Source organism: Ambystoma mexicanum, chromosome 7p (assembly GCF_040938575.1).
Source record: "Ambystoma mexicanum isolate Mex_15411 chromosome 7p, UKY_AmexF1_1, whole genome shotgun sequence".
In the NCBI taxonomy this organism is placed as follows: domain Eukaryota; kingdom Metazoa; phylum Chordata; class Amphibia; order Caudata; family Ambystomatidae; genus Ambystoma; species Ambystoma mexicanum.
In genome coordinates, this window is record NC_090939.1 from 257,611,789 (window position 1) to 257,639,006 (window position 27,218).

The 27,218-nt window shown below is 45.9% G+C and overlaps 1 protein-coding gene across 2 annotated transcripts in view; it reads right to left on the reverse strand.

Moving 5' to 3' along the window:
• The window catches only part of LOC138525980 (trifunctional purine biosynthetic protein adenosine-3-like), a 615,458-nt gene that overhangs the window by 105,489 nt on the left and 482,751 nt on the right, over window positions 1-27,218 (reverse strand). For both annotated transcript variants that reach the window (XM_069636272.1, XM_069636273.1), the window contains 2 exons: window positions 7,077-7,218; window positions 3,838-3,953 (listed from right to left, as the gene is read on the reverse strand). In XM_069636272.1, coding sequence (XP_069492373.1) covers window positions 3,838-3,953; window positions 7,077-7,218 — 258 coding nt within the window. The remainder of the gene's footprint in view (window positions 1-3,837; window positions 3,954-7,076; window positions 7,219-27,218) is intronic.

Sequence of the window (27,218 nt, forward strand, 5' to 3'; positions counted from 1 at the left end):
AACATAATCGAAAACGAGGCTCCCGTATTAATGCCGGGAACTACAACCCATGGCAGGTTTTCTGGGAAATGTAGTTTGTTGCAGCTATTCTCCATGGCAGCTGCCACCGTGAGAAAAAAGGTGCATGACGGCGCCGTAGCCCCTTATGAAAAGCAACCACTTTCTTGTCCCTCTTTCTGGCCTTACATAGAGCTCCCCAACTGTCCTTGTTAACGCGGGAGACTGAAGAGGCACGGGACAGACACCGGGGAGTGTGATGAGGCGAAGGTCGGGGTGTAACAATGCCTCACTATGCAGGGAGCAGACCCCCCCTCTTTACCTCCGGGCTCGACTAAGGGGCTGTGATCCTCCCTCACCAGGCCTCTATGCCCCGCATGTAACCCAGGAGAAAGCCCCCAAGCTCAAACGGTACCGAAGCCCCGTAGGGGAACCGGGAGCACGCCACCCCTTAGGGAAACCAATGCCCCACCACCCGGCTCCATCAGGGGGCCAGTACACAGTGTTCCCCTGTGCCCCGCACCTGGAATAGAAGACCCTGCCAGAGTCAGGAAAAATTGAACTGAGGGTTGTGGGTAAAGGGGAGGAGTTACACAGAAAAGACACAAGAAGGTCCTGTGTCGGAGGCGGGGCCTCATGAGGTAAGTACTGGAACGAGGAAGAGGCACGTGGAGGTAATTTTCTTATTTCTCTAAGCAAATAGCTAAACACAAACCCTTTGTATAGGCAATAAAGCTACCTCACAGATAGTGGCAGGCTCATGTTCTCGATGGGCAGGGGCACCCCATCATCTCAATGAATGAGCCAAAGGGGAGTTGGATAGCACTGGCAAGTGGAGGAGAGAGAGCTGGATGGTAGGGGAACATGGAGTCGGGTTTCAATTTCCTTTTAGCGATAGATAATGCCACTCATAACCACATTCACCCTCAAAGAATGTCTGTTCCTAGTTTTTAGGGACTGGGCTGGGCCCTGCTGAAGAGTTTGTTGTATTGTCTTGGTACGCTTCGTTATCTTGAATTCCGACAGGTTTATTAACAGTTCTCAAAGCCGACATTTTCCAAACATTTAAGCAGTCATTTATAAAAAGGTGTAATTTCATGGAAGCTTTGTACACCGATCACTGCCACTAATAATACAAAATGCACAACCTTTCATCAGGATGAAGACAACAGAATATACAGTTCTCATGTTTCTCGGTTATTCGGCCAGGCACGGCTAGCCAGATATTCGTACCCTTTTCTCTGATTTCTGAAGCTGGTGTCTGGATGAGCATTCTTACTCAGCGCTTGTCTCGGCTGTGTGCTCCTGCAGAGAAGTTCTCTGGCTGGCTGGCCCTACCTTCTTTCTAGGCTGGGTTCTCCCCGATCCCTCTCTGCTTCCTTGCTGGTTTTATAGATCCTGATTTTCCCACAAACTTAGTTTTCATCAAACATTGAACAGCTTTCATGAAATGCCAATAGGCTGTTCTAATGTTGGTACGTCTCAGGTCGACAGATGAAAATGTCAGTAGCCTGTATTCATATCGTGAACAGGTCCTTCCCTTAATGGTTAAGGCAATCAACAATCCCCGCAGGTTTAAGGTCACCCATAGACCGTCTGGCCAATCAGGTGGCTGGGAGCCTGAGTGCGAATTCATAGTATCCACCCATGTTCTCCCTGCCACCTATGCCTCTCCCCCAGGCTTTTGATGCTTGCCTCTGTCCCAAAGCCACTCCCCTTACCCATGTTGCTGTCTCAAACGCCACCACACCCATTGTATCCCCCCTTTCCTGTGCCTTATCTTCTGCCGGTCTGGCTGCCCGTTTCACCTGCACATGGAAATAGTGTCCCTTTTAATATTTTCCATCAACACAATCTTTGATTGGAAATAATTTTTTAAAGGAAGTAGGCACAAAACCCTAAATAGCTATTAGGTTCCCCCAGGAGGCAAACAGCCATCTCTCCAGCATTTGGCGGGAGGACAGTGCTGGCCCTATATCTGCCTTTGAATGGGGGGTGGGGAGGATTTGGAAATGGCATCAATTATTAATTCATTCTTATCCTAACTTGAATACAATCTTGGCTTAAGGTTTCATGTTAGTTTCATTATTATTAGCATAATATACTATGAGCATAGTTAAGTGCGTGCATTTCCTTCAATTACAGAAGCACAGGTGTCTAAGAAGATCATCTACAGCACTCAAACTGCGCTCGGCCTTAAACAGCAGACGAGGCGTCTCTTCCTCGAGTGCATTGATGTACACATGTGAGCTTCACAACCCTGGTTTCGATGTGTATTGCAAGGCGAGCATCCTTTCCACTGTTCACCTGCTAAATGTTCATGTACCCTAAAGCGCACACGAGGGGTTGCAGACAGCCAAGTGGATGAGTGGGTGGCCTAGCAGAGGTGAGGTGGGACTACAGAGGCGGGGTTCCTTCGCTGTGTGGCGGAGTTCGTGTAGGTTTGCCAGGGGGAGGTGAGCGAGCTAGCTTGGAGTCCAGCTGCGGTCGATGGCCTTTATTCATACCGCAGAGGGTGAAGCCACCTATTATGAGGGCAAGGGCATCAGCCGGGTGTGGTGCAGGCTGGTGGTATCAGCAGGTCGAGCTCAGAGAAGAAGAGATTAAGTCTGCATTCTGGGTGGTAAACGAGGAGGATAGTTAAAGGTGCCAAAAAGAAGTTGGACAGATATTGAAAGGAAGAAAGAGGGAGTAGAGTTGGAGGGGACATGGGGGGCTGTTAGTTTGCCATGCCTCTTGTTTTTAAGTTGCTTTAGAGTGAGAGAAAGGGGCCACACGCCCCCTCTAATCACTTGGCATGGCTGGTAGCAATGTATACGTGATTCCCCAACCAATTCTGCCCATTTCCAACCTGAAATGTTTCGGCATCAAGGCTTGGTACGAGAAGTCGGGCTTCCATTTTTTTTAATTATCAATGAAGAGCAGTATTCCATAGTAGCAAACTGATATAAGGGGTCATAAAGTCAGGTATTGTTCTGCATCACTATCTTTGATGTTTAGTAGAGAATATCAGAAAACATCGACTCGGTTGGGCTACAAATACTCTATAAAACTATGTACATCTCGAAAACTTAAAAAATATAACTTTGTCAACTATATGTTAAATACTTTAAGAGACTTCAGAGGTATATGAACTTGTGCCCCTCTATTAAACTTAGGAGGTTTATACTCTTATTAAGAATTGACCATTTGCCGGTACTTGCTTCAATTGGCCCCGAACAACATATGCCTAAAGTGGAGTGTTTCTGCAGAATCTGCAAGAACAATAAGTCCAATGAAACAGCTAAACACATTCTCACTGAATCCCCTAAATTGGCGGATGTTTATATTAAATATTATGGTAAATTTGTTCACCGTCTGTACTCTGTCAAGGATTTATCCTTTTGGCACCTATGTATAAACACATTGAGTACAAGATTAAATCTATCATGGTATAGGGGCTGGTTAGTAGCGGAAGCAACGCTGTGACCGCACTGATTAGAAGGGCCTGTGGGCTTTGAATTTGAATTTGAATTTGAGTTTGTACATTTAAAACATGTGGATCTGGAAATTTAAATTTAAATATGGAAAGGTAATGTGATTTATAGCTGAGAGCATGGAATATTTATACTGTTTAGGCAATCCAGAATGTTTAGGTATCTGAGATTTATTGTATGAGTTAGGTAGGATCCTGGTTTTATTGTTGTTTCATTGTTTTATTGTTTTCAAAGTCTCTTAATGTTTTATGTATAATTTATTAATTTTGTGTTTTGTAATAGGATTTAATTATGTGAAAAGTTTTTCTTGTAAAAAACTATAACATATTCAATCAAAATAAATAAATAAATAAAAGGTACTCACGAGTATGAAGTGCACAGTGCAGCCAGTGACCCGCACTCCAGCCTGCAGAGCCTGCTTGGGGGCATGTATGCCCTTGAAGGAGGGCAAGAGTGAAGGATGAACATTCAGTATTTTTCCTAGAATGAACAAAATGTTAAGATGTGGGAGATGGTCTTGGAAAAGGAAGTCTGGTTGTCCAATGCTACAGCTTGGTGGCCCGTAGTCTGTGGTAGCATTTCCAAGCATCCAGTCACCCAATCATGCAATGTTTATTCAGCTAATCCCATCAAATAAAAAGGCCATCAAGAAGACATTTACCACAATTGTATTAAAAAAAGGTAAAACTTACCATACAAGTATCAAGGAAGAAATGAGGCAAAATCATGACCATGGAATATCAGCAGGTCACTCACTATCTCCGTAATTGTGTACATAACCTAGGATTTTTAAATCAGATCATTTTCTTAAATCTGCATAACAGAACTGGATAATTTGTAAAATTCCAATAAAACCATCTGCATTGATTGGCCGGCCATATTGGGTTTATTTTCGTTTCTTCAGCTCCTTTCTGAATTGTCTGAGGATGGAAAGCCTAGTGCCGATTGGTAGGAGGGTCCATAACCAGGCGGGTATAGACTGAGAAGCCCTGTTCGCTGATTTTTTTATTTTGTTTTCCTTTTCACACCTGCATGAGCAGCCCTACATACACAGAATGAGAAGTACATTTCTTGCCAATATTGCCTGTTTGAGATGTAAACTAATTTCCTTGCCCCATCCATGACCCATTGCTTTCATTGGAATCTGTATCAAAATATATCTTGCCTCTAGGCCCAAAAAGCGAGGAAAGGGAAATGCGGTGCAGCTTGTGATTGCCCTATTTGCATTTCCAATCCTCTTACCCATCTACCATATACCATGGACTCCAGCAATTTCTTACCGTTAAGAGGGTTACATTTGCCAACCTGCCTGGTCCTATAAGATTCTGGTTTCTGGGCGTCTGTGCTTAATTTGTACTAAAGTAAGTGCCAAGGCCCAAATATTTTCAAGCATGCCTGGGACACACCGTGGTGGACACCACCCCCGTCTGCTCCATACAGTGTCAACATATTTGGGGTGAAAGCTGCACTTCCCGCGGTTAATTGAAGGTGATGAGTGATCGGACTCTGGCGGTATCGGCATAACATAGTACTTGTGGCTTGAAATAACTTCAATGTTTACGTGTTTCTTTAAAACACATCATCGTTAACATTTTGCTCTAATTCTATCAGTGGCAAGTGGAACATATCGACCATCTTATCGCAGACAAAAGAGCAAACATGCTTTCCTCCTATGAGGAATTGATGGACAAATACAGGCAAAATCATGACTGAACTCATGACCTGTCCTGTTGAACACTGCAGTAAGGTCTTCTTGTATAGCTTGTTGCTCGTGACAGGCACTCCTCTTCGACATTGGCCTTTTTACCGACTTTGTCCCTGCGTTGAGGCTGCTCACTAGTGACTGTCCTGTTGCCAACCCACCCTGCTGAGGCAGTGCCGCTGGTTATTAAGGTAGAGAATATGCACCAATGTCATGCAGGCTGAGTGGAGCAATGTGCAGGCATAGCTAGCATGAGTGACCCGCATTGCCGCCTTCCAGCTCAATGTTATTCATGAAATTTGCTAATTACCCATGACCTGCCCACCTAGCCCACACTGTAGCCGCTTGGGTTACTACGATTGACTGACAATTAAAATAATAAAGTTACTAAAATACCAGAACCTAATCAAACTGGGCTCAGAAATAGGTGCCAGCGAGAGCCCTGGCAAACACCTCCACAAATGAAGCACTGCTGGGCGTTCGATGTGCTACAGCATTCTTGGCAACACACGCCTGGAGCTGCAATCCCAGCCTTAGGGCACTCCTTGAAACTCAAGTGATACCACTGGTTTCAGCCAACTGCTGAGAACTGTTGAATGCTACACACACCGCGCGGCAACAGGATCAGGTGGGGCCTTACCGTGCAGCGGTTTGAAAGAGAACTAACCTAACATGTCCGAGCAGAGGCTTTGGTTGAAGTTTGCCAGCCGACAGCCAGTTGCCACACACCTAATATCTCCAGCAATAAGCTTTTCATGGACTTTGTATCTACGCTCCATATTAAGGACATGCAAAGAGCAGGTCCATCCCACCATCAAGCGCTTCCCTGCACATGTGCTATGACTGGCATTAGAGCAGTTAGTCTGAGCTGTTCATTGGGAACTGTCTCTGCCAGAAATTGCAGTGTCTCGTTTAATAAAATGCTAAATAATAACGTTTTGAGGCTGAATCAGAGACTAGGAAGGAACTCGTAAACTGAGCAGAAGGACAGGAAGTTCCGGCATGTTTGCTGTTTTCCGACTCCGCCATCCACAATACAGACATTTGGTTATTTAGCTTAGTTGGTTCTCTGGCACCATTGCCTCCCCATTCGTGCCTGATAAGAGCTGCTATTGTACCAGGTTTGTATGCAGTGCTTCATGCCAGGGTGTGCTGATACCAGGCACTGTAATGGTAGGTGCTGCTATGACTAACCTTAACGATGCCCGGGTGGTTGGCCTTGGATGGACTGCTGTGTAAATCCAGACAAGATTCAAGATTGCAAATACAGCATTCCTAGGGAAGCACTTGATTTGCAGAACTGTTTAAATGGTACGTGGATCTGAAATGCATGTCGAGATTATTACTCTAGATATTTTTGATATTGAAAGCAATTATAATGTCTTAATTCTTCCCTAGAACACATTACCAAATTCTGCCATTAGAGTTGTGGGGAAAAATGATTTTCGCACTTAATTTCAGCAAAATGGAACTGATCACTTTGACTTTGACCGCAACAACACATAAGCCGCACCAACAGCACACGAGGACTGACATCGATCCGATACTCGCACCAAAGGTCAGCACCCGGTGTATACCGAGTTGAAGCTGCCAACAGAATACTACTCCTCTCACTATCCTACACCCTCTTCACCTTACTAACCCATCCCACCTTCTCGTTTACAGATCTGCCAGAGCACCTGGGGACCAACTCCGTTGGTGGCGGTGCGCGGTACAAATACCTTTAACATTTAACTATCTACAGGAATTGTTGGGGCCACTAGGTGGGTCATTACAAGGCCGTTGGCTATGCCAGTAGGTTATCTTAAAGGTCAGGTTACAGATTGATGACAGATCTCGGAAAATAGTCTGCAGTATTGATGGATAATTTTGTGATAGTTTGCTAGCCGGTAGAAACGTACCTTTCCACTTTCTGACAAAGGGGCTTGACAAAGTCCTCATGAATCCGGAAAGACAGATCAGGTCGATGGAGAAATCCTCCAGCACTTTGTTAAGTGTGCTGTCGTATTCGGCGCGACTTCCGAACAACTTATGGTCCATCACCTTCGAAGAAGAGAAAATACGAGTTACCTTCGAAGCAACAGACAATCACTTAATCTTTAGGGTCTTTCACAATAGTAGGTGGGCGGAAATCATTGAGTGCAGAAAATCTAATTTACCAGCTCTGAAAGGAAGTCCAAGAAGCCGAGAGGACTGTGCAAGCACAGCAAGACAACTGAGTACATATGTAATGGCAGTGGAGTACATCAAAGAGAAAGATCACGCAGCTGAGTGCTTGCAACAAGAAAGATCACAAAGCAGAGTGCTTGCAACAAGAAAGATCAGATAGCTGAGTGCATGCAACAAGAAAGATTATATAGCTGAGTGCTTGCAACAAGAAAGATCCCATAGCTGAGTGCTTGCAACAAGAAAGATCCCATAGCTGAGTGCTTGCAACAAGAAAGATCACATGGCTGAGTGCTTGCAACAAGAAACATCACATAGCTGAGTGCGTGCAACAAGAAAGATCACAGTGGAGTGCGTGCAACAAGAAAGATCACATAGCTGAGTGCTTGCAACAAGAAAGATCCCATAGCTGAGTGCTTGCAACAAGAAAGATCACATGGCTGAGTGCTTGCAACAAGAAAGATCGCAGCGGAGTGCTTGCAACAAGAAAGATCACACAGCTGAGTGCTTGCAACAAGAAAGATCACATAGCTGAGTGCTTGCAACAAGAAAGATCACATGGCAGAGTGCTTGCAACAAGAGACCGTTTTCCTCCGGGATCTAGGTGACTCCCTGTAAAGGCTGCATAAACCCAAAGTCATTGAGAGCACATTATAGCCACGGGCCTCCGCTCCTGTAGCCTCATTTGTTCAGTGCCTTATGCAGGACCACTGACACCCTACTGCACAGGACCATATTAATATACCTTTTCCTTTCTTAGCCTTTTTAAAAGCACTTTTTATAGTTTTGGAGGGTCTTGTTTAGAAGCTGTAAGTGATGAGGAAAGCTCTATAGCTGATGGACATTTATTTTACTGTTTTTTTATTAGTTCATGCAAATGCTAAAGGTTTGTATTTTAAACCAAACGCTAATAAATAAATAAAACAAATATATTTATATACCCTTTCCTACCGGTCTATTGCTGTACATTTACAGCTCTGATATGGGCTTTCTCATTGGAGTTCAACTCTATTAAGTGCCCACCATGAAATGAAGCCCTTTCAGTGTTGGAGAGGGGGCAGGATCTGGTGTAGTAACAGGGTTTAATGCCCTCACTGATCAATTTTTTCTGCAGTAGGACCACCCACATCAAATATGTCAATATGATACATGGGCATTATTGCCTGCATTTGTGGGCAATAACTGCGATAAGGACAAATGCATGAATTCACACACCAGAGCGAAACAACAGGCATTGGCAAGGGAAAAGGTCAATTGGCAGCAATTGACAGTGTTCTAAAGAAGATGGAGCGCACTGGATTGTTAGAGTGGAGGCAGGAGCGGGTGTTTCACCTGAGCTTAATATGTGATAGTGAGAGCGCCCTGTGATCCCATCCAATATGCCTATCAGTACGTTGAGAGCATTGGAATATTGGAGGGGAGGCAATAGCGAGCATGGTAACCGGGGCTAATGGCCTCTCCTGACACATTTTTAAAAAATGTTTAAATATGACAATAATAGCAGATGGGGTGATCCCCAGAAAGGCCCTTTTCAGGAATTCTGCTGTAAATCGGCTTTGTGAGTAACCCCAAAGCAGAGATGGTGCAATGTGGCCAATACAGTGTTGCATTCCCATGGGGCAGGTGAGTGTCCCACTGGGGAACACAACTTCTTCAGCCCTTCCAAAACAAATCCTTCATCACTAGACTGGTAGGAAATGATGCCTGAGAAGGACTTTTTCTATAGGCTCCGATACATGCCAGGTTTTGCTTCTCTGGAGGTAAACTGTAAGCCAGATTTGGCCAAATAAAGTAGATTGGGCTATACCATCCCTTCCTGCCATGACGCTGGTTCCTAGCCTCTGTCCAGGCATCCTAAGAAGACCCTCTTCCACTTAGAAGCAGAGGAAGTGTGAGTGGAAGGTCTTCTCACCTCCTTCAGGGCTGCCATGCAGTCTGGAGGTAGGTTTGGTTGGCGATAGGCAAGACCTCAGGAGACATGTCATGGCAGGTTGTGGAGAAACAGGTGGTGGTCCCTCCAGGATAGGAGATCTGGCCTACATGGCCATCTCCGATGTCCGTCTATGGACAGGGGCAATGCCAGCAGTGGCGAGGTCACACGGTCCAACTATAATCATTGTGGCCCTGGACTCCTTAAACTTCTGTATCCGGATTTTTGTGTTTTGGTTGAATTAAAAAAGTTTGAATCAATTTTTTACTGCATTTGTTTACCTATTTTTTTTACCGCAAGATGGATGGGGAAACGTCACGCACCCTTATTCACCCCACTATCTCCTCGTCTTCCTACATTGCTTGACCCCAAGCCGACCATATGCCCCTCTGTGGTAAAACAAGTCATTAAAATAATGTGGTAAAACAATTACAAATGTTTGAGGTTCAAGCAAACACGTTAACCCCTGAATCCCTGTGGAAAGAATGCAATTCAGATGAAAGACGTAGAGAACTGCATCTGATCAGTGAATCAAAAGGTTATTCCCTCGTCAAGTTCTGTTCTGAGTAGCTGGATGCGAAGATTGGGCATTTGACCTGCTCTGCTGTTGGATTGACGTATATTTTTGGTATGTCTATTGAACGAAAGGGAAAAACGCAAGAGCACAGAGGGGACAAATGAGTTATACAACTGTAACACAAAAGGGAAGTCCCCTCAATGAACACATTTCAGAATTAATTCTGTGGGGCCACACTCCTGCTAGGGCGCGTGGCTATAGTAGACTGTATATGAATCGAATAAATCTACTGTATAGCACACAATTGAATATAACATTATTTATTCAGTAGGCCCATGGGTCCTACAATAATACATATCAAAGACGTATGCCAGCTCTGTATCATTCAGAACCAATTGGTGGTCTTCTGGGAAGGATCCGCTCAGGAAGTATCCTGGGCCTTCTGTATCCCTGGCAGATTCTCAGCTGCCACTGATAGGCTTCTTGCCAGGAGCCAATGCCAGATCTGTTAATCCGCCCTCGAGAGGTACCTGGAAGTGGTCTGAGCCGGTTTGTTCAGATAGTGCATGGTGGTAGTGTTGTCTGTCTACACCTGTATTTGAGATGTCATTGTGCATGCAGGAAAGCCTTTTAGCAGTAGGTGCACGGCTGTAGCCTGCTGCGGCAGGCCACTTTTCTTGGAGCATGTCCCTTGCACTGTGAGATGGCCAAAGTAATCTCCCAAACCTTCCATTGATTCCTCCATGGCTAGTGTTTGATATTTTGAAAAGAAACTACTCTAAGAAGATTGCAGTTTTTACATCACCATGTCAGAGTCTCAGGAACTTTCTTGGAGAGAACCGATTTGACTTCCCATGAGCCTATAAATTGAGACTCCTACAGGAAAGTGTGGCAGATCAGGGATGCTATATGTAGTCTAGACTGAGGAATTATGAAGAGGCAGGATGATATAGAGCCCAGGAAGGAGAAGATCTGCCTTGCTGAACACTTTGCATTCTTTTTCATTAGATGGCACTTTGCTCAGACTGTCTCTCCACTGAAGGACTGTGATTTAAAGTTCTTTGACTGTTTAGGGGACAATGAAATAGACCAGGACTACAACTCCCGTCGGGTCTCCCCAGCATAGCTAACAGTGAGGGATCATGGGAGTTACAGTCCAAACCATCCTGCGAGCTGCAGGTTGCAGACCTCTGAAACAGACAGTGCTCTGGGCACCAGGGGAACACATGTACACAATAAAAGGCTCCCTATTCACCAAATTCTCCCTAACCGGGTCATGTCTGTCACCAACCTACAGACCCTGATACCCAGATTTTTTGGATCACCAAGATTAGTTGGGAGAACTCCAAGGCGACCCAGGGGCTTCTTTCACACAATGGAAAGGGAGGAGCTTTTCTGTAAACAAAACGAAGTGTCAGGATGGTCAAACAATGTAGGGTATCTCCTTGTCTAGAAGGACTAATGGCCCCAAGTCCAAAGCTATGGGCTCTGGTCTAGAAAACAAGGCCCCTGAGTGGCTCCCCCTCATGATAGTGTCCCACCAAGCCTTTCACAGTCTCTCTGGGATTTCGTGTCCTGGTGTACTATGGTATTTGCTTTGGCGTTTGATCCTCTGGCATGCACGACTTCGCTCATCAGCTGTGCCTGGGTCGCTTTTCCTTCTGGGAGATGGCATGCAGAAGTCATTGGACCGTTCATGTCCTCAGAGGTCTGCAGTGGGTAGGGGCATAGTTCCTTGTGGGTCTCCTGGGCTTGGCTGTCCCACCTGGGACAAGTAGAGTAGATATGTCCCCCCATTCTTGGGCTGGTCCAGGTAGTGTCTCCCCATCTGACTGGCTAGTAACTCTATGCTATTAGGGTAGTGCTGACGGCCTGCTCCGTCCTATCCTATTCTGAACCCCACTCTGTCTTTCTGGTCTTGCTGGGGGTAAACCTCCCTGCTCACTCTGCCAACTTTAGAAGACATATCAACCGCAGCTCCCTGAGCAACCTTAAGAGGACTTAGAGCCTTTGATTCACTCTGTCACCTTAAGGCGCTAGAGCACCCCTTACTCGCTTCAACATCTCAGAGATGTAGCGCCCTGACTCACCCCACTATCAGCAGACCCCCGCGCCAGGCTGCAGTATCCCCCTGGCCTTTTGGACTCTGGTGCTATGAAGATGACACATCCTTTATGTACTTGCCCTCGCCCCCAGTCATCACTGCTGAAATGTTGGGGTGGCGGCCAAACGGGGCTACATCTACTTAAGTGTTTCAATGACTTTGGGGGAGAGGTATGTTTAGCCATTGTGCAGGATTAGGAAGGTATACCACCCTAAAGTGTGTCTGCTGTGACGTGATGCTTGCAGCAGAAGTGCACTGCTTTGAATAGTACCACAGGGGTCAAAAAAGAGCAAGTACACCCAGCACTTGGCAAACCCATTGACGGCCCCCGAAGCAATGTCGGGCTTGGATTGCCATGAAAGACCATTGGAAATTGGGGGCGTTTGCAAAATAAGAAGGTGTTTTCTCCACTATTCTCGTGTTTCTTATCAAATACATACATGCCTTTATACCAGTCTTTCCATTGTTAACAGACCACAATACGTGCAGCCCTTAAGAACAATGCACAATGTGCTTGGATTTACATACATTCAATTACATTTGTTTGTGACAATAGACTTGGTCAGATAAACAATATGAAAGTATAGCACCTGGACACCGTAGGGCTTTGGCGCTATACAAATAAAGTAACATAACAAAGTAAGAGTGTAGGCTCACTTCCATAAAATGAGTTTCCTAACATCTCCGTTGACTAGCCAGCCAGCACCAAGATAAGTGCCACGTGGCACCCGTGTATTCTGCATATCCCAAAAAATCAGGGAGTTTGGGAGCTGTGTGCCTTTAACAAACTTTTGTAAAATAGTTCCCTGTCTTTCCGTTTAAGGCTTCACAATGACCACTTTGCGTTAAAGACTTGCACCATTTCAGAGGTGTTGCTAAGTCTGGAAAAGATGCGGGGTTGCGCTAATGTCGGGACTGTCGGGACTCGGGGCTAGCTAGCCTTTTGATGGAAGCCCCGAGAGTGTGGCGGCATCCTAGTTCAGTAGAGATGGTGCTACTTAATGATTAAGATGCCCACTGTTTCTTCATGAGTGTGACACTGATCGAGGAGGAGTTGAGGCTTCTTGCAATGACTGGAGTGGCAGAAGAGACAGCCAGGCCTTGTGGAGTCAATGGACGAGTCTAGTCTGCAGGACGACCAGGGCCATAAGGACTATTCCGTCTTCTACGTGGTTCCCTAGCCTCCAGCATGCACCACTGCCCAGCTGTTCTTTAGAATCACAGGAGGTGGAGAGCATAGGGTTGGGCAATCTGGAGACTGGGAACATTCCCTTTGGCCCACCTGAGACTCGGACCCGGGGTCTTGTAGGAAGCGTAGCTACTTCTTTCTTGATTTGACTGGCACCAGCTCGTTATTCATTGGGTGCCCCAGGAGGAATGTCTGTTCAAGCTAGAGATGTCTGTGGCTCTTCAATGAAGACAGACCTCAGCAGCTGTGCGCCCAGCAGAGGATGCAGCCCTCTTCTTGCTCTTATTCTCCACCAGATGCACCCCCCTGGCCATGTCAAACCCCCTCCTTTTCATGACTGCATTGGAGTGACTGGGGCCATCATTGCTCGCTTTAGTAATAAAAAGCGACTGGAAGTGGTACCTTCCCACTCCTCTTCCCTCAACCAACATACCACTATTTTGCTTCTTTTCCTCCGATGCTTCATCCACTAGTGCCCTGTAGGCTATGTAGGGTCCCCTCAGCATGAACATCCTCCCAGCAGTGTCCTATTGCAACTGCATGGTACTACTAAAATCCTATTGCCTTGACTGCACTTGCGGGGCAGGCTCACACTGATGTGCAAGAGCAGTGTCTGGGCACACAACCTGCTTGAGGAAGCTCTGAAACTGGCCAAAGTTAGTTCTATTACACGTTGCATACACTGCAGGGCTGGTGTAGCACTGACGGAAGCTCACACTGCACAGAATTGACAGGGAGGCGGTGGGTACGTTCAGACTCCTAGGCTTCAGCCGGGTGTGCCCGGGATTATTAATGCTTGGAGAGGCACAGCTGCACCTCACTGATGAGGCCCAACAAGGCTGAAACACGTGTATGGGGTTGCTGTTGGTACTCTTGTTCAGAAGGGAATTGCCATAGCATTTCGGTGCTGGACTGCCCATGTGGGCGGGACAAAGACTGATATGGAAATGGATATGTCCCTTCTGTGAAAGGTACAGTGAGCTAATGTGTGGCTGCGGACTCTCAAGTGGGTACCTTCCCAAAGAACAGGTCATTTAGCTGTGTTTGTTCTTGCAGAGGGGCGCCTATGGACTATTTTTTGATTCTGGGACTTATGTTTACCTTTCAGGATGTGAAAATTAAAGCCACAATGATATTTGTTTGGCTTAACATGTTGCTAAAAGGATTTACATGCTGTCATTTGGCTTTATTATGCAATTTGTGTTTTTTTGTAAGTAAACTATATACGACATTATTACTGTAGACCTTGAAATCCAACTATTTGAGCGACTCCTCCCCCCCACTCGACATCCCCCTGCCCTCCCGGCCATTTGTCCGACCATCCTTCTGACTTTTTGGGTGCAGCCAGAGTAGCACTAGTTCCTTTTTTCCACTCCCACCCCTGCGTACAGGACAGCTGTAAGAGATTGCTGAAGTGAAATTGAGATTGGTGCATGTGACATAGTGGTGTAATTGTGCAGGGGCCTGGGTGTGGCACATGAGTGTCACTGCACAGGTCTGTGTGTGTGTGTTAAATTAGCATAACTGCGCATGTGAATGTTTATTATAGAACTGCTGCATGGACATGTCTATATGTGGTTTTGAGTTCACCCTACACAGGGTCTAAATGTGTTGTATGAGTGTAATTGCACACCTCTTCTGAGTCATTGGGATGCTGTGGAAGCTGTATGTTCTATTAAGGGCCGGCTGAAGATTTGTGGGGGCTCATCTCAGTATATTTGGGGGCCCCCCTTGCTAAACGCTCTGAGGAACCCATGGGGTGCTTAAATAATCATGGATACAAAGAAATTAAGTGGGCAGGCAGCCAGAGTGGAGCTGAAACGTTGACTCTCTACTGAAGAGCTAGTGATTGTTCTTTGTCAGGATGGTGCTAATGTTATAAAACAAAGTAAAAGGCAGCGAGGAGATGCAATCGCTGCTGGATGCTGGGCGTCAGCAAAGGCAGCCTGCAGCACGTGCTCTCGAACGCGCACATTTAAAGTCTTGCCTCAAGGTGACCGCAGCCAGCAAAGACAGCTGCTGCTGTGCACGTGCACCTTAAATGTCATGAATTGAAACAAGTAACATGTTGCTATGTAGTAAAACTGCCAACTGGGAGCAGCTGCTCAGGGGCCCCCTGAACCTCGGGCCCATTTCAACCGAAAGAGTTGAAAGGCCCTGACACTGCCCCAAGGTCCATGGCAATGGCACTGCCTATCGTGTAGGATTATAGGAGTCTAGTGTGTGCAGTCGGTTGAGCCTTTAGACAGTTGCCTATACAGGAAGTTTGCAGCTCTATTGGCTTATTTCCTATTTGATATGGTAAGCAGTGCTTGTAAGGCACAGTGTTCGCCATTTCCATAGCTTCTTGGTACTGATGCTTGTCACATAGGCAAGGTTGTTTTTCGCAAGAGGTGTGTTGCTCTCAGCAAAGATCCCTGATTACCTAGCGTATGATGTGAGCGTGTCTTTGATATGATATGATGCGTCATTTATAACACGCCTGTGCACAAGTATTTCTAGTCAGGACAAGCCAAGGTAGGGAAGACCAAGGGAAGACAAAGCAAACAATCTTTCTAGGCCTTGTGTCATTCAGATCGTGCAAGTGCAGGGGAGAAAGTGAGAGGAGAAGTGCCAGGGGCAGGGAAGGGGGAAGCATTTCTGTAAGTGCTGCCAGGGCAGCGTGGCTCTGGTTTAAGTGCAAGGAGGCAGGGGCCTGTAGGGTTACAGATACAGCCCCAAGTGTGCAGTACGCCCTGGTGCAGTGCAGGGGCTCCTGGACGTGGCAAACCTGGTGGCCTTTCAGATTCTGAGGGTAGGCAGGCAACTAGTCAGTGCAGCAGGGGGGGAGAGAGAGAAAGCAGAAGAGAAGAGAAGAGAAGAGGAAGGTCTTGACCTGCTTCCGGAACCTCAGGTGGTCCGGCTCAAGTATGAGAGGGGCAGGGAGGCCATTCCAGAGGGAGACACCTGCAGAGGAGAGAGATCTGCCCCCACTCTCTGCCTGGAGAAGCGTCTGACCCTCAGAGAGTTGGAGGTGGCTGAGCAAAGGGCTCTAGAAGGAAGGTGTTTAGGAAGATTTGGTTCAGGGATTGAGGCCATTCACAAAGACTGGGCGCCAGCTTGGGTGTGGTCTGTTGGAGCAATGCACAATATAGTAAATTGTTTCTACTCACTCCCTAGGCAGATTCACCAACCCACCCAGATTTGGTGAGATGTATTTTAAAGTTTTGTTGCAAGAAAAAGCAAATATTGCGGTACAAATCTGCACATTTGGAATTATTTATGGTCAATTAAAGTAGGAATATATAACTGCTAAACTTACAGCATTCCACAGCTGGGGTCATGTGTGCTCTGCTAATTGAATGCTCGACTTTACAGAGGACGTGACTACTTCATGCAAAGGATGATTGTAACTTGCTAACACTAATGATGTGGGCACCAGATATCAGAGCTAGAAATTGATTTGACCTTCAGATTAGTGAAACAGAGTGGTAGATGTGTAAACTCCCACATGTTGCGCCATTTTAGTGGCATTTTGAAAATGTGGTGGCACATCGGAAAGTGACCAAGTCTGTATTTTTTGTTGCAATCACAGATTTGCTGTGAGCAGGATGATCTACTTGGGCCCGGCACGGCCAGGTACTCTTGGCGAGAAAGCTCTGAGATGAAGGCTTTGAACAGTAGCTCCTCTGTGAGCCAGGACTTGCGGTCTTCCAGGAGCTTCATGGAGATGGCGATAGTGGTGTGGGTGGCTCAGTTCCTCTTGGGCTGAGATTGGGCTCTTCTGAACATTGTCATAATCGAGCCCTGTCACCCCTTCTTAACCTGGATGGGTGTTAACTGAAGACAGCAGGGTGGTGGTGGGCATTTGCAGCTCTCCTTTGGGAATGAAGGCCCTTTTGATGGACTGAGTGTTGCTTTATGTGCATTTTGTATTGGATGTTTCGTAGAGTGCTTCATGACACCTTCTGAATGCTTCTAGGTGCTTATTGGCCTCAGACCCTTCGCAGGTGGGTTGAGGTGGTGGCCCCTGTTGTTTGCATCAGTGTACCCACACTTTATACTTATTCCAGTATAGATGCAGAACTCTGAAGGACATAAGGCAGTTGAGCTATCTATAGTATTTGCAGATCAAGGCGAGAGGACAATTAAAACAATGGTGTGTGGAGCAGTTTGATAGCCCTGACATTTAAACACTGCCACATGTGAGGAGCAAGTGGCGCATCCTGTACTAACTTTGCATTCTGGTACTTGTAGTTTTCCTTTCCCATGATAATTGTGAGCTGTAAGTGGGAGAATGCAAGGAAAGAAGGCAAGGCCAGATGTGCCCACTCCTCAGGATCGTGTTAAGGAAAAGCCACCTCTCATCATTGTTTCAAACAGCTACACAACGTATGTTATGCAGATAAACTGTGCCGCGGCGCATACACACGCTCTACATGTTATTTGCTTGTGAAACAATCTGTTTTGTACATTTGTAAAACGATTTAGTTTATCATTTCTTTCACAAATCAATCAATCAACCAACACTGGGATGGGCCGATTATTTGTCTTTAAAATGCAGGTGGCCCATCCGTCTTAAAGATGTGGGTCTTTTCACACAGACATGTCCCTGAAGATGTTCTTGCCCACAGGACCTGTTTGCCAATGATTGCCGCCAGCCAATACAGTCTGCCCAGAGAGCAACACCCAAAACCAGGGTAAACTGAGGGACAGGCCAGGGAACTTCAGATTAGCAGTGCCTTGCTCTGGGGTCTAAAGACGTGGTAACTGGGTCATCTGTGCGATGTCCGGCCACTGGTGCCAACAGTTTGTGTTTAGCAGCATTTAAATAAGGGTGGGAGCCAAAGCTTGGAGGAAAGGGAGCACCTTTCCAAATATTAGGGCAGAACGGGTCAGTGTGAATCCCCTTGTTGGTTGCTCCTGAGTGTCTCTCTCTCTCTCTCTCTCTCTCTCTCTCTCTCTCTCTCTCTGTCTGTCTCTCTCTCTCTGTCTTTCTTGCTCTTTCTCGCTCTCTCTCTCTCTCTGTCTCTGTCGCTCTCTCTCTGTCTCTCTTGCTCTTTCTTGCTGTCTCTCGCTGTCTCTCTCTCTCTCTCTCTCTCTCTCTCTCTCTCTCTCTCTCTCTCTCTCTATCTCTCTCTCTCCCTGCCTCTCTTCCTCCTCCTCCCTCCCTCTCTCCTTCCTCCCCCTCCAGTATCTCAATAACTTTTCTCTCTCTAACACCAGCGCTCAGGTACTCCGTTCCCAGCCCCGCACATCCAGTGGAGGCTGGCTGCCTTCCATGGTGTAGGTAAACTGACTGTGACATGAAGGATTGTGATAGGCTCTCTCATTCCTTCCTGGCTTTCCATGGCCCTGATCGGTCCGGGCTTTATGTGCCTATCTTCTACCCGTAACTCCAGGTGAGGGGTGACGTGATGGCTTAGCTGTTGAATAGGAACGACTCCTTGAAGAGGTGGGTCTTGAGTTCTCGTCATTAATCAGCTGCTCATGTACGTGAGCTTTCTACGCTGGCTGTGGGGTCTGCAGTAGTCATCTGCAGGAGGCTTGTGTGCACCTGCTCTCTCACTCTGATAACCATTCAGAGTCCTGGGGAGATCACACATGTATCACCTCCAGGGTTTACATCATGGAGTGGGTGCCCCCAGAGTACCCCAGTCTCTCTGGACTGGTTTAGTGTACTCCGGGACCCCCGGCCGGCCCATAGAGCCGAGGTTTGCTCAGAAGTACTTTAAGACGAGATAGCTGAACCCTTGAGATGGATGGGGGTGCAGATTTATTACTCCACCACCAATCAATAAGGACAACTCAATGGTTTGGCAAAGGGAGTCCGTTTAATGACAAGTACAAAAAACAGGGAGCCATGGATATCAGCAGTGATGCGATCGTCCTTCTCGCATCAACTCCAGCAAACTTCATACAAGTTGTAACAATTATACTCAAAACTCGTCATAATTGACGTGTAGCACTCAAAAGTTAACATGCAATTCTATTGGTTGGGAAAAGGTAACTTTACTAGAGGTACTATATCTGTATATAGTAACGGAGTGAGGGGATTGGGTGAACACTGTCAGGTAGGCGTCTAAGCCCTTCCTTCAAAAATGACTACTAGATTTGGTCCATTGTGGTTGGGTTGGCACCAACCCCATGCATACTTTTCCACTTCGCTTAGCAGCAGGCAGAATGGTAGGCCAGGTGCAGGGTGCCCCTAAGTTACCGGGCCTTCTTCCGATTATGGTTACAATCAATCATCACTTTAGTAGCCATGTGTCAATTAGTTCACTGTGGTTGGCCTCGAAACTACATCTTCTGTCTGGAAAAGTTCTGTTATCTCTGCTTGGTCCGGTGCCAAGCGTAGGTGTGAACCCTTGCTTCTTCTTGCTCGGCTGTTCATGTGCTTCCCACACCGTGAATTTGTCTCGTTTCTCTCAATTTGTGTATTTGATTCTTATTTAGCCCGCCACCTGCCTACGTCTTCTTATCTCGACCTGGATATTCTGTTCTCAGTTTCAATTAAATGTAGCTACTGTTCGCCTCGTCTATTGGTATGACCTTGGCTTCCCTGGCACAAGTTGCTTCTGCCGAGTTTCGATTCAGCCTGTCTTTTCTCATTTTGCTAAATATGAATCTCTGCTCATTTGGCCTTTAGTAACCTGGGTTGATTCTGCTTTGTTTGCAAAGTGGAAATATACTTATAATAAAGTACTTCGTTTGAGGTAGATTTATGTATAATGGCGCTTGCCGCACTACTCTTCTACTTAGCATAGCAAGCCGCACTGTTTCCTTAGCTTTCTTGCGGTTCCAAGCATATTTACAGGATTTACAGGTGTAAACTGGCTGAGTGTCTTCGTATCTCTTACAGCTTAATTTTCTTACATTTGGACATCATTCTTTTGTTTTAGGTTCACAATATCCTTACTTATGACGTTTTGTCTCTTTGTGTCATTCTCAGGTCATCATTTCTTCTATCTGTGAGTATGTTCAGCAGAGATGTTGCTAGGGGGGGGCTAAAGGGGATATAGCCCCTGATGTTTTGGTTGTAGCCCCGGATAGAATCCCAGGAGCTACAACCAAAAGGCTAGCTAGCCCCCAGTCCCGACAGTCCCGACATTAGCGTAGCCCCGGGTCTTTTCCAGACCTAGCAACACCCCTGCTGTCCGGGTCCTCGTGACATCACAATTAATCTTCCAGTAAGACCTTTTTGGTTTCTTCCGGGACGGTACTTAGGCAATCTTCATTTCGTTTCATTTGCTGGTAGGATTTCCTTAATGGATACCTTACTGTCCATGGTTTTCTGGGTATCAGTACTTCAATAGGCGTTGCTCTTCTGATAGGCACTGGGCAGAGCCCCACTGCGGCTCTCTGCTGGTTTATTTGCTCATCATATGTCACATATTTTGGTGTGAACGTTCCTGGAACTTCAAAATGGGCGACTGGAGTGCAGGCTTTATTTGGGACCTCCTCTACATTCATCCCCCCTCTGGGCGATTCATCGACCACTTTCACTTCTGTCTTTGGATTTATTTTACTTTGTTCTTCTGTATTCATCTTCACTCCATCGTCGTGTTCATTCCTTCTTCATTTTCTGAATCTATACATGATGGTTTGAAGAAGTGTCTCTTTGGAGTCCAGATTTTTACTACTCCTTTCAGGCTTCCTGCTGTCCTTACATGTTCGTCTTTATTCCATGTCATCAATTGACATTGTCCATATGGGCTGCAGTAAACCCTTCTTCCCAAATAATTTCTGTGCTTCCTGGGATAGAGAAACTTTATTCCTTCATGTGCGTGAATGCTGGTCTTCACAAAGTCTCTTATTTCTTAATCAGTGAAGTCTTTGGGCTTCCATCCTGGCTTGACATCAATCATGATCTTCATCAATATGACTTTTTTTGCAGTCTTCTAGAACTGAGAGATTATTATCTTGACAACACAAAATCCTAGTAATATCATCACTAGTAGGGCTTCCAAGAACTTGAATGCATCTGCCATCCACTGTGGGACCCATGAAAACAGTGATCCAAACTAGTTGTCATCATCAACTTTGTCAGCTTCATCGATCATCTGGTTCTGCAGATTTGTCAGCATACTTATAGCTTCTGTTAAAGTTCTATTTTCCTCATCGTGAGAAGGTATGAATGTGCAAAATAATTCTCCGATTTTTGCACAAACTCCTCCATCCATAGCTGTGATCATGTCAGTGACATATCTGTTCTGGAGAGTCATCAGTCGGATGGTTCTTAGCTCTTCCTTGATTGCATTGAATCCTTTTATGGTCGTTGTTACGCTCACCTGGTATCTACAGGGACGCCACCCAGCCGGGTTACTCGCTGGTATGCTTCTCAGCTTTGCCCTGATGTGGTCTGCGGGGAAGGGTCTGCTTGAAAATACAGGAGGACTGTGTTCAAGACTGACCAACTGGGGTAAGTATCCTCCCTCCACCCCCGCATGATTTCAGCCCCTCTGGCGCCCTCTCCTCACCTTGTGGTAGAATTAGGCGTGCTCTCCGTCCTGCCTTCTTTGCAGGGGCGCGTTGTCTTTCATGGGCGAGTGCGGTCCAGTTACTTCACTGACGCCGACCCGTTTGATATTGATCAGGTAGGTCTTATTGCTTTTCTTTAGTTTTGTTGCAATCCTGCATGCCTTTCTTTGTTTAAAATGTCTCTTTTTTTCTCCCTTAAGTATGCAGAGCTTCAGCGCGGCGAACTGGCTTGGTTGAGCCCCGCTGGTAAATGATGGCACATTAAGAGAGCTATGATGCGGTAAGTAAGCACTATGCGCAGCGCTGCAAAGTCTTGCCTTTGCTAACCTGTGTTTTCCGTCCTTGTAGGTCGCGGTGTTCTTCAGCGCAAGTGGAATGTCCGGAGTGGTGCCAGCCGAGAGGCGACCAGCCAGGTAAGCCTTTTGAGCAGTTCGTAATTTGTAAATGTCTCTACTGCTTTCTTTAATGTTGCCTCTATCTTCCTCTTTCAGGTCGTTCTGTCCGGGAGGCGTGCAGATTCGAGGAAGCTGTTCTCAGTAGCTGCAAGTGTTTAAAGATGAAGACTGTAGGTAAGATACTGCTGCTAATGATGTTCCTTTTGTCTCCTTGCAGGTTTTCCTTCTCCGAGGTTCGAGGGAATAGCTGGACACGGTGAGCGTCACGTTGCAAGCTGCAAAGTAACGCGAAGCGTGTTGTCTTGCTCGGGTGTGGTTTAAATAGCCCAACAAAATAGTCCAGGTAAAGTAGTCCCTAAGCTACCACACCCAAAACACTAGACCGCATAGCTTGGTTCTTAGGAACCAAGCTATGTGGATGCCTCCATGTTGGCTTACAATACAATAAAGTAGTTCCCAAGCACATTGTCTTTCATGGTGTATGAGCCTGCCACCATAGGCGCCAGGACTGGCCCCATGAGGACTTTTGAAGAGGATGCCAGCCTCTAGAGGCCTGAGTCCTGACTCCACCTGGCCAATGGGTTTGCCAGAGGGGGTTTTGGGCGAGGGTCATGACAGTCATGTTGATGGTCTGCAGTAACTCCCATCTGGTTATCTGTAATCATTTAGTATTTACTCCAACTTGGATTATCGGCACGAAAATCGTTGTGAACACTGATGAGATGAGGCTAAACAGCCTATGTTCTTATGGGATTGCATGAAAGGCTTCTTCTGATTTAGCAGAGGAGTAATTCTCTCTCTTCATTCGAGTTATCAGTTCCACAGATCTCTTCTTCCTCAGGTGAGCATCTGCTTTTGGGAAACTGTCAATATTGAGGTCACTTTTCGGGATCACTAATGCTGGAACATGGACATTCACTATTGTGCATATACCTCCCCAGTCTCTTGGCAGTCTGATGTATGCTTTGGATCCACATGCCCAATAATGATCCATTATAGCAGTCCCATGGCAGTCCTGGAGCGTCAAAAACTCGTCCACAGTTCTGATTCTCTCCCATTTTTCTTGTGCCATTATTCCTGAACCAGAATTTTGGGCTTTCCAGTGGCACTATCTGCAAGGGTCCTCCTCTGTCTTCGACCCATGTCAAAAGTTTTGCAAGCTTTGGCCATAATGGCTTGCATCCATTCTGTACGATGTCGATGGTACCTTGGTAAGGACCAGTGACCATCCAGGCTCTACAGATTACTACTCCTTTCTCCCATCCGTCTGGTGAAAGCACTGTTCCCCCAAATCTGCATTTGGCCTCTGTTCTTCCAACTTTGAGCCTCTTCTGGAGTTTTACCTTGGACATTTAGTTTTCGGGTTCACTTCCCATCTTATTTCTGCTCCCTTAACTTTCCAGGCTTCTCGTACCGGATCATATGGTTCTAGTATGAGCTCTGTTTCTTGTCTTAATGTCTTGAAGATAATCATCTTCGTCGGGATAAGCTGTTTCAGTTGCCCATATTAGGGAAGCGTTACTTCCCATGAACTTGCCTCTAATTTTGCACATGGCTACGTGTGAAAGACAGTGTGCTGTCTGGACATCGATTTCTACAGCTACGAAGATCTTGGACCTCCCCATGCTGTATGGTAGGAGTGCACAAAGAAAGCATTCCCCTTCTGAACTTCATCTTCCAACTTCTTTCATTTACTGGTGCCAAATGTTGTTTCCCAGATGTGCTGTGCTATCCAGATAGTCGTTTAGTTCGTTGTCATCTCCATGCATGCTTCTCTTGAGTCTTAGTGTTTTCCTGTAATTGGCTATAACTACATCCCTGAATGCATCTGTATGGCTCCTTCTTGCTGGAGGATTCTCGGGTATCCCAGTCCATGGTGCAGGCTTCCTCACCTGCGCCATTTGAGTGGACCAAATTCTGGCAGTTCTTTCCTGGTCCTCATACAGCTCTTTCTTTCTGGCTAAGAATGTTTGTATCCATACTGATATTGGTCCGGTGTATGGTCGTACTGTGGAACTTGTACTTGTCCCTTTCGTTGGAAAATATATTTGTTACTGCTGTCTCTGGGTGTTTATTCTTCAGCTCCTCTAGTCTTTTCCTATCTCTGGCTAATGACGGCCATACTGCGTCTACTATTAGTTGTGCTTGTGAGATCTTCTTTGAGTTTGTCTTTGTCTCCATCAGTGTTGTCTCAGGTGTGTTTATCATTATCATTTCTGTTGGTTTCTTCTCAAATTTCTCTTGTCTTTCCACAATGTCTGTTGTGGAGTTTCTTATAGTATTCAGTCTTTTCTTCTCTAATGCGTTGGATTGTGGTTCTGCAGTCATTGACACTATGCCTATTGCGTGTGCATTCAGGGTTTGCATGCGTGTGGTTGTCAGTAACCTTTCATCATTCGTTCCTTGCCGACCCTGTCTCCGGCCTTTCTTTTTGTTCCTTACCACAAGTGTGTGTCATTGCTAATCACATCCATTTCAAGCTCATTCATTCCACCATCAGATCTTCTAGGGACCGGAATGACTATGTAAGGTCTGGGTTCCTTTGTGGGTTTCATGCATGCATCATTAGGTGGGTGCACTGGAATTGGAACGCTTTGTGCACCAATAAAAAATGTAGTTCTGATCGTTAATGACAGTAAAACAATGATGAATATGACACACAAATACATTATGACCCTGTAGGTCAGGCGGCAGCATTTACTTCCAGAGAAACATGGACTTCTTTCCTCCTGCGTGAGGACAAGAGTGCTACTCTGGATCCCCATCTCGATCATTCGCCAAATGTCTATTTTTTCCTATACTTCTTTAAACAATATTGTCTTTCGGATTCTGTGTTTGGGGTTCAGGTGCCCCACAAGTATCCCCCCTCTTGCGGGCGGTGAATTGTCTCTTATCTCAAGATACAGTTCCTTTGCTAAAGTGAGCTCCGTTATCTGATCTCATGACCTCGCATACCCCCCACCTGGGGAACACTTCTCTTACTAAAAATGTGGCCGCACAGGTAGAGTCTGGGTGTGTACAGGGACCTTCCTCAGTCCATCTAGAGAATGGACACACCACAACAATTAAGTATCTGTACCCGTTACATACTTGAATCATGCTGACGTAATCGACATACAAGTGCTGAAAAGGCACATTTGGCCTGGGGATGACTCCTCTCATTACTTTTAATGTGTGCCCAGCTGTGACTTGTTGACAGATTATGCAGTTTACTATAAAAAAAAATGCAACGTGCTTGTTTAAATTCTGTATGAACCAGTCTTCTGCGAGTGTTGCTGCTAAATTCTCTTTTGTCACATGTGCCGGATAATGCAACTGCTCCAGTGCTATTTTTAATAGCGCTACAGGCATCATTGGTTTACTAGTGCTGTCTTGTCGCCACAAGCTGTCAGAGGGGTTTAAGGAACTCCCTTGTCGTTTCCAAAGATTCTTCTCTTCCTTGGAGTTGCATCAACTGTGTTTGCCCAAGATTGTTATAGCCTTCAGGTGTCATTCGTGCAACCATCATTTTCTCATTGGTATGGATGACTTCCACTTCCATGATCGTCTCACTTTTGGATGCCATACGCTTGGCTTCCATGTCTGCTGCTTGATTTCGGCGTGAGATAAAATCTGTCCCTCTCGTGTGGGTGGCACATTTCACAACCGCTATGCCTACTGGGAGCTGTAGTGCCTTAATCAGCCTGTCCAATAAGGCTGTGTGCTGCACAGGTGTGCCGTCTGCTCGGAGGTAGCCCCTCCTTTTCGAGCACACTAAGCCTGCGTGCACTGTCGACGTCACATAGGCGGTTCTCAATAGCGAGTATCAACGGCAATGGTATTCGCGCACTAATAAGTACTCAGAATTCTCCATTTGCTATGTGCGTCATCACAGCAACGCCTGTATATCTTTGCCCATCATTTTGATCGATTCTCGAAGAACCGTCAATAAAGACACTTTCTCCTTCTGCCAAGGCATTTTCTTTCACCCTGGGAATTTCATCATAGAATTCTTCATTGTTTGCACAGTCATGTATTGGCTCTCCTTCAGTGACTGGCTCTGCTATAAACATAGCTGGGTTCACTATTTTACATCAGACTACCTTAATTAATGGATTTGATATGATCACTTCATAAGGATAAGCTCTCTGAGATGTCAATGTGCCCTTTGGTTTCTCTAGAATTGCAAAATGCAAGTGCTCGACGTACAATATCATTGAGCAACCCATTACAATGGTTGTAGCATTCTCTATGGCGAACGCCGCAGCAGCTAAACTTTGTTCGCACGGGAAATGACCTCTCATTACTGGGTCTAAATTTCCACTATAGTATGCTAGAGGTTGTACCCCAATGCGGTTCTCTGTGTGAGTACTGCCGTCATAATGCTGCCATTTGTATGTGAAAACAGGTAAAACTCTGCATAATTGGGAATCCCTAAAACTGGTGCTGTGCAAATAGCTCTTTTGAGTTCAGCAAATCCTTCCTCCATGGTGTCAGACCATTCAATCTTTTCTTTCGTCACTTGGGCCTTCTTTAGGGCCTGAAGTAAAGGCTTAGTTTTAGAGCTATAGTCGAACACCCATGCTCTGACATAGTTACATAGGCCTAAAAAGCTCTGCATCTGTTTTATCGTGTGTGGCTTAGCCGTGTTCAGTATGGCTTCAGCCCTTTCTGAGGTCACTCTCTTTCCCTCATGGGAGATCAGCTGGCCTATGTACAGCACTTCTTGTTGACAATATTGTAGCTTTTCCTTGTCAACCTTATATCCCTTCTCAGCCAGTATAGTCAATAGCTGAACAGAATCGTGCCTGCATTGCTCTTCTGTTGTGCTGCAAATTAAGATGTCATCCACATATTGCAGGACAACACTTTTTAATGCAATATTGCTTAAGTCTATCTGCAGGAATCCATTAAAAATAGAAGGAGACTCACAGTACCCCTGGGGTAGCTTTGTGCTTTTCAGACGCATCTGTCTGAACGTGAATAACATCAGATCTTGTGAGTCACGGTGCAACGGGATTGAGAAAAATGCATTTTTCAAGTCAATTACTGTGAAATATTTTGCCTCAAAAGGTATATTACATAGGATTGTAGCCGGGTTAGGAACTAAAGGGAACTCGGCCTCAACAATATAATTTATTGGCCTCAGATCTTGAATTGATCAGATAAACCACAGTATTCCATGACGACTCTGACATCACTAAAATGCTCTGTTCCATCATTGCCGAAATTGTCTTAAAAATCCCCTCATCTGCCTCTCTGGACATGGGATATTGTTGGGCTTTTGGTAGAATTGCTCCTGG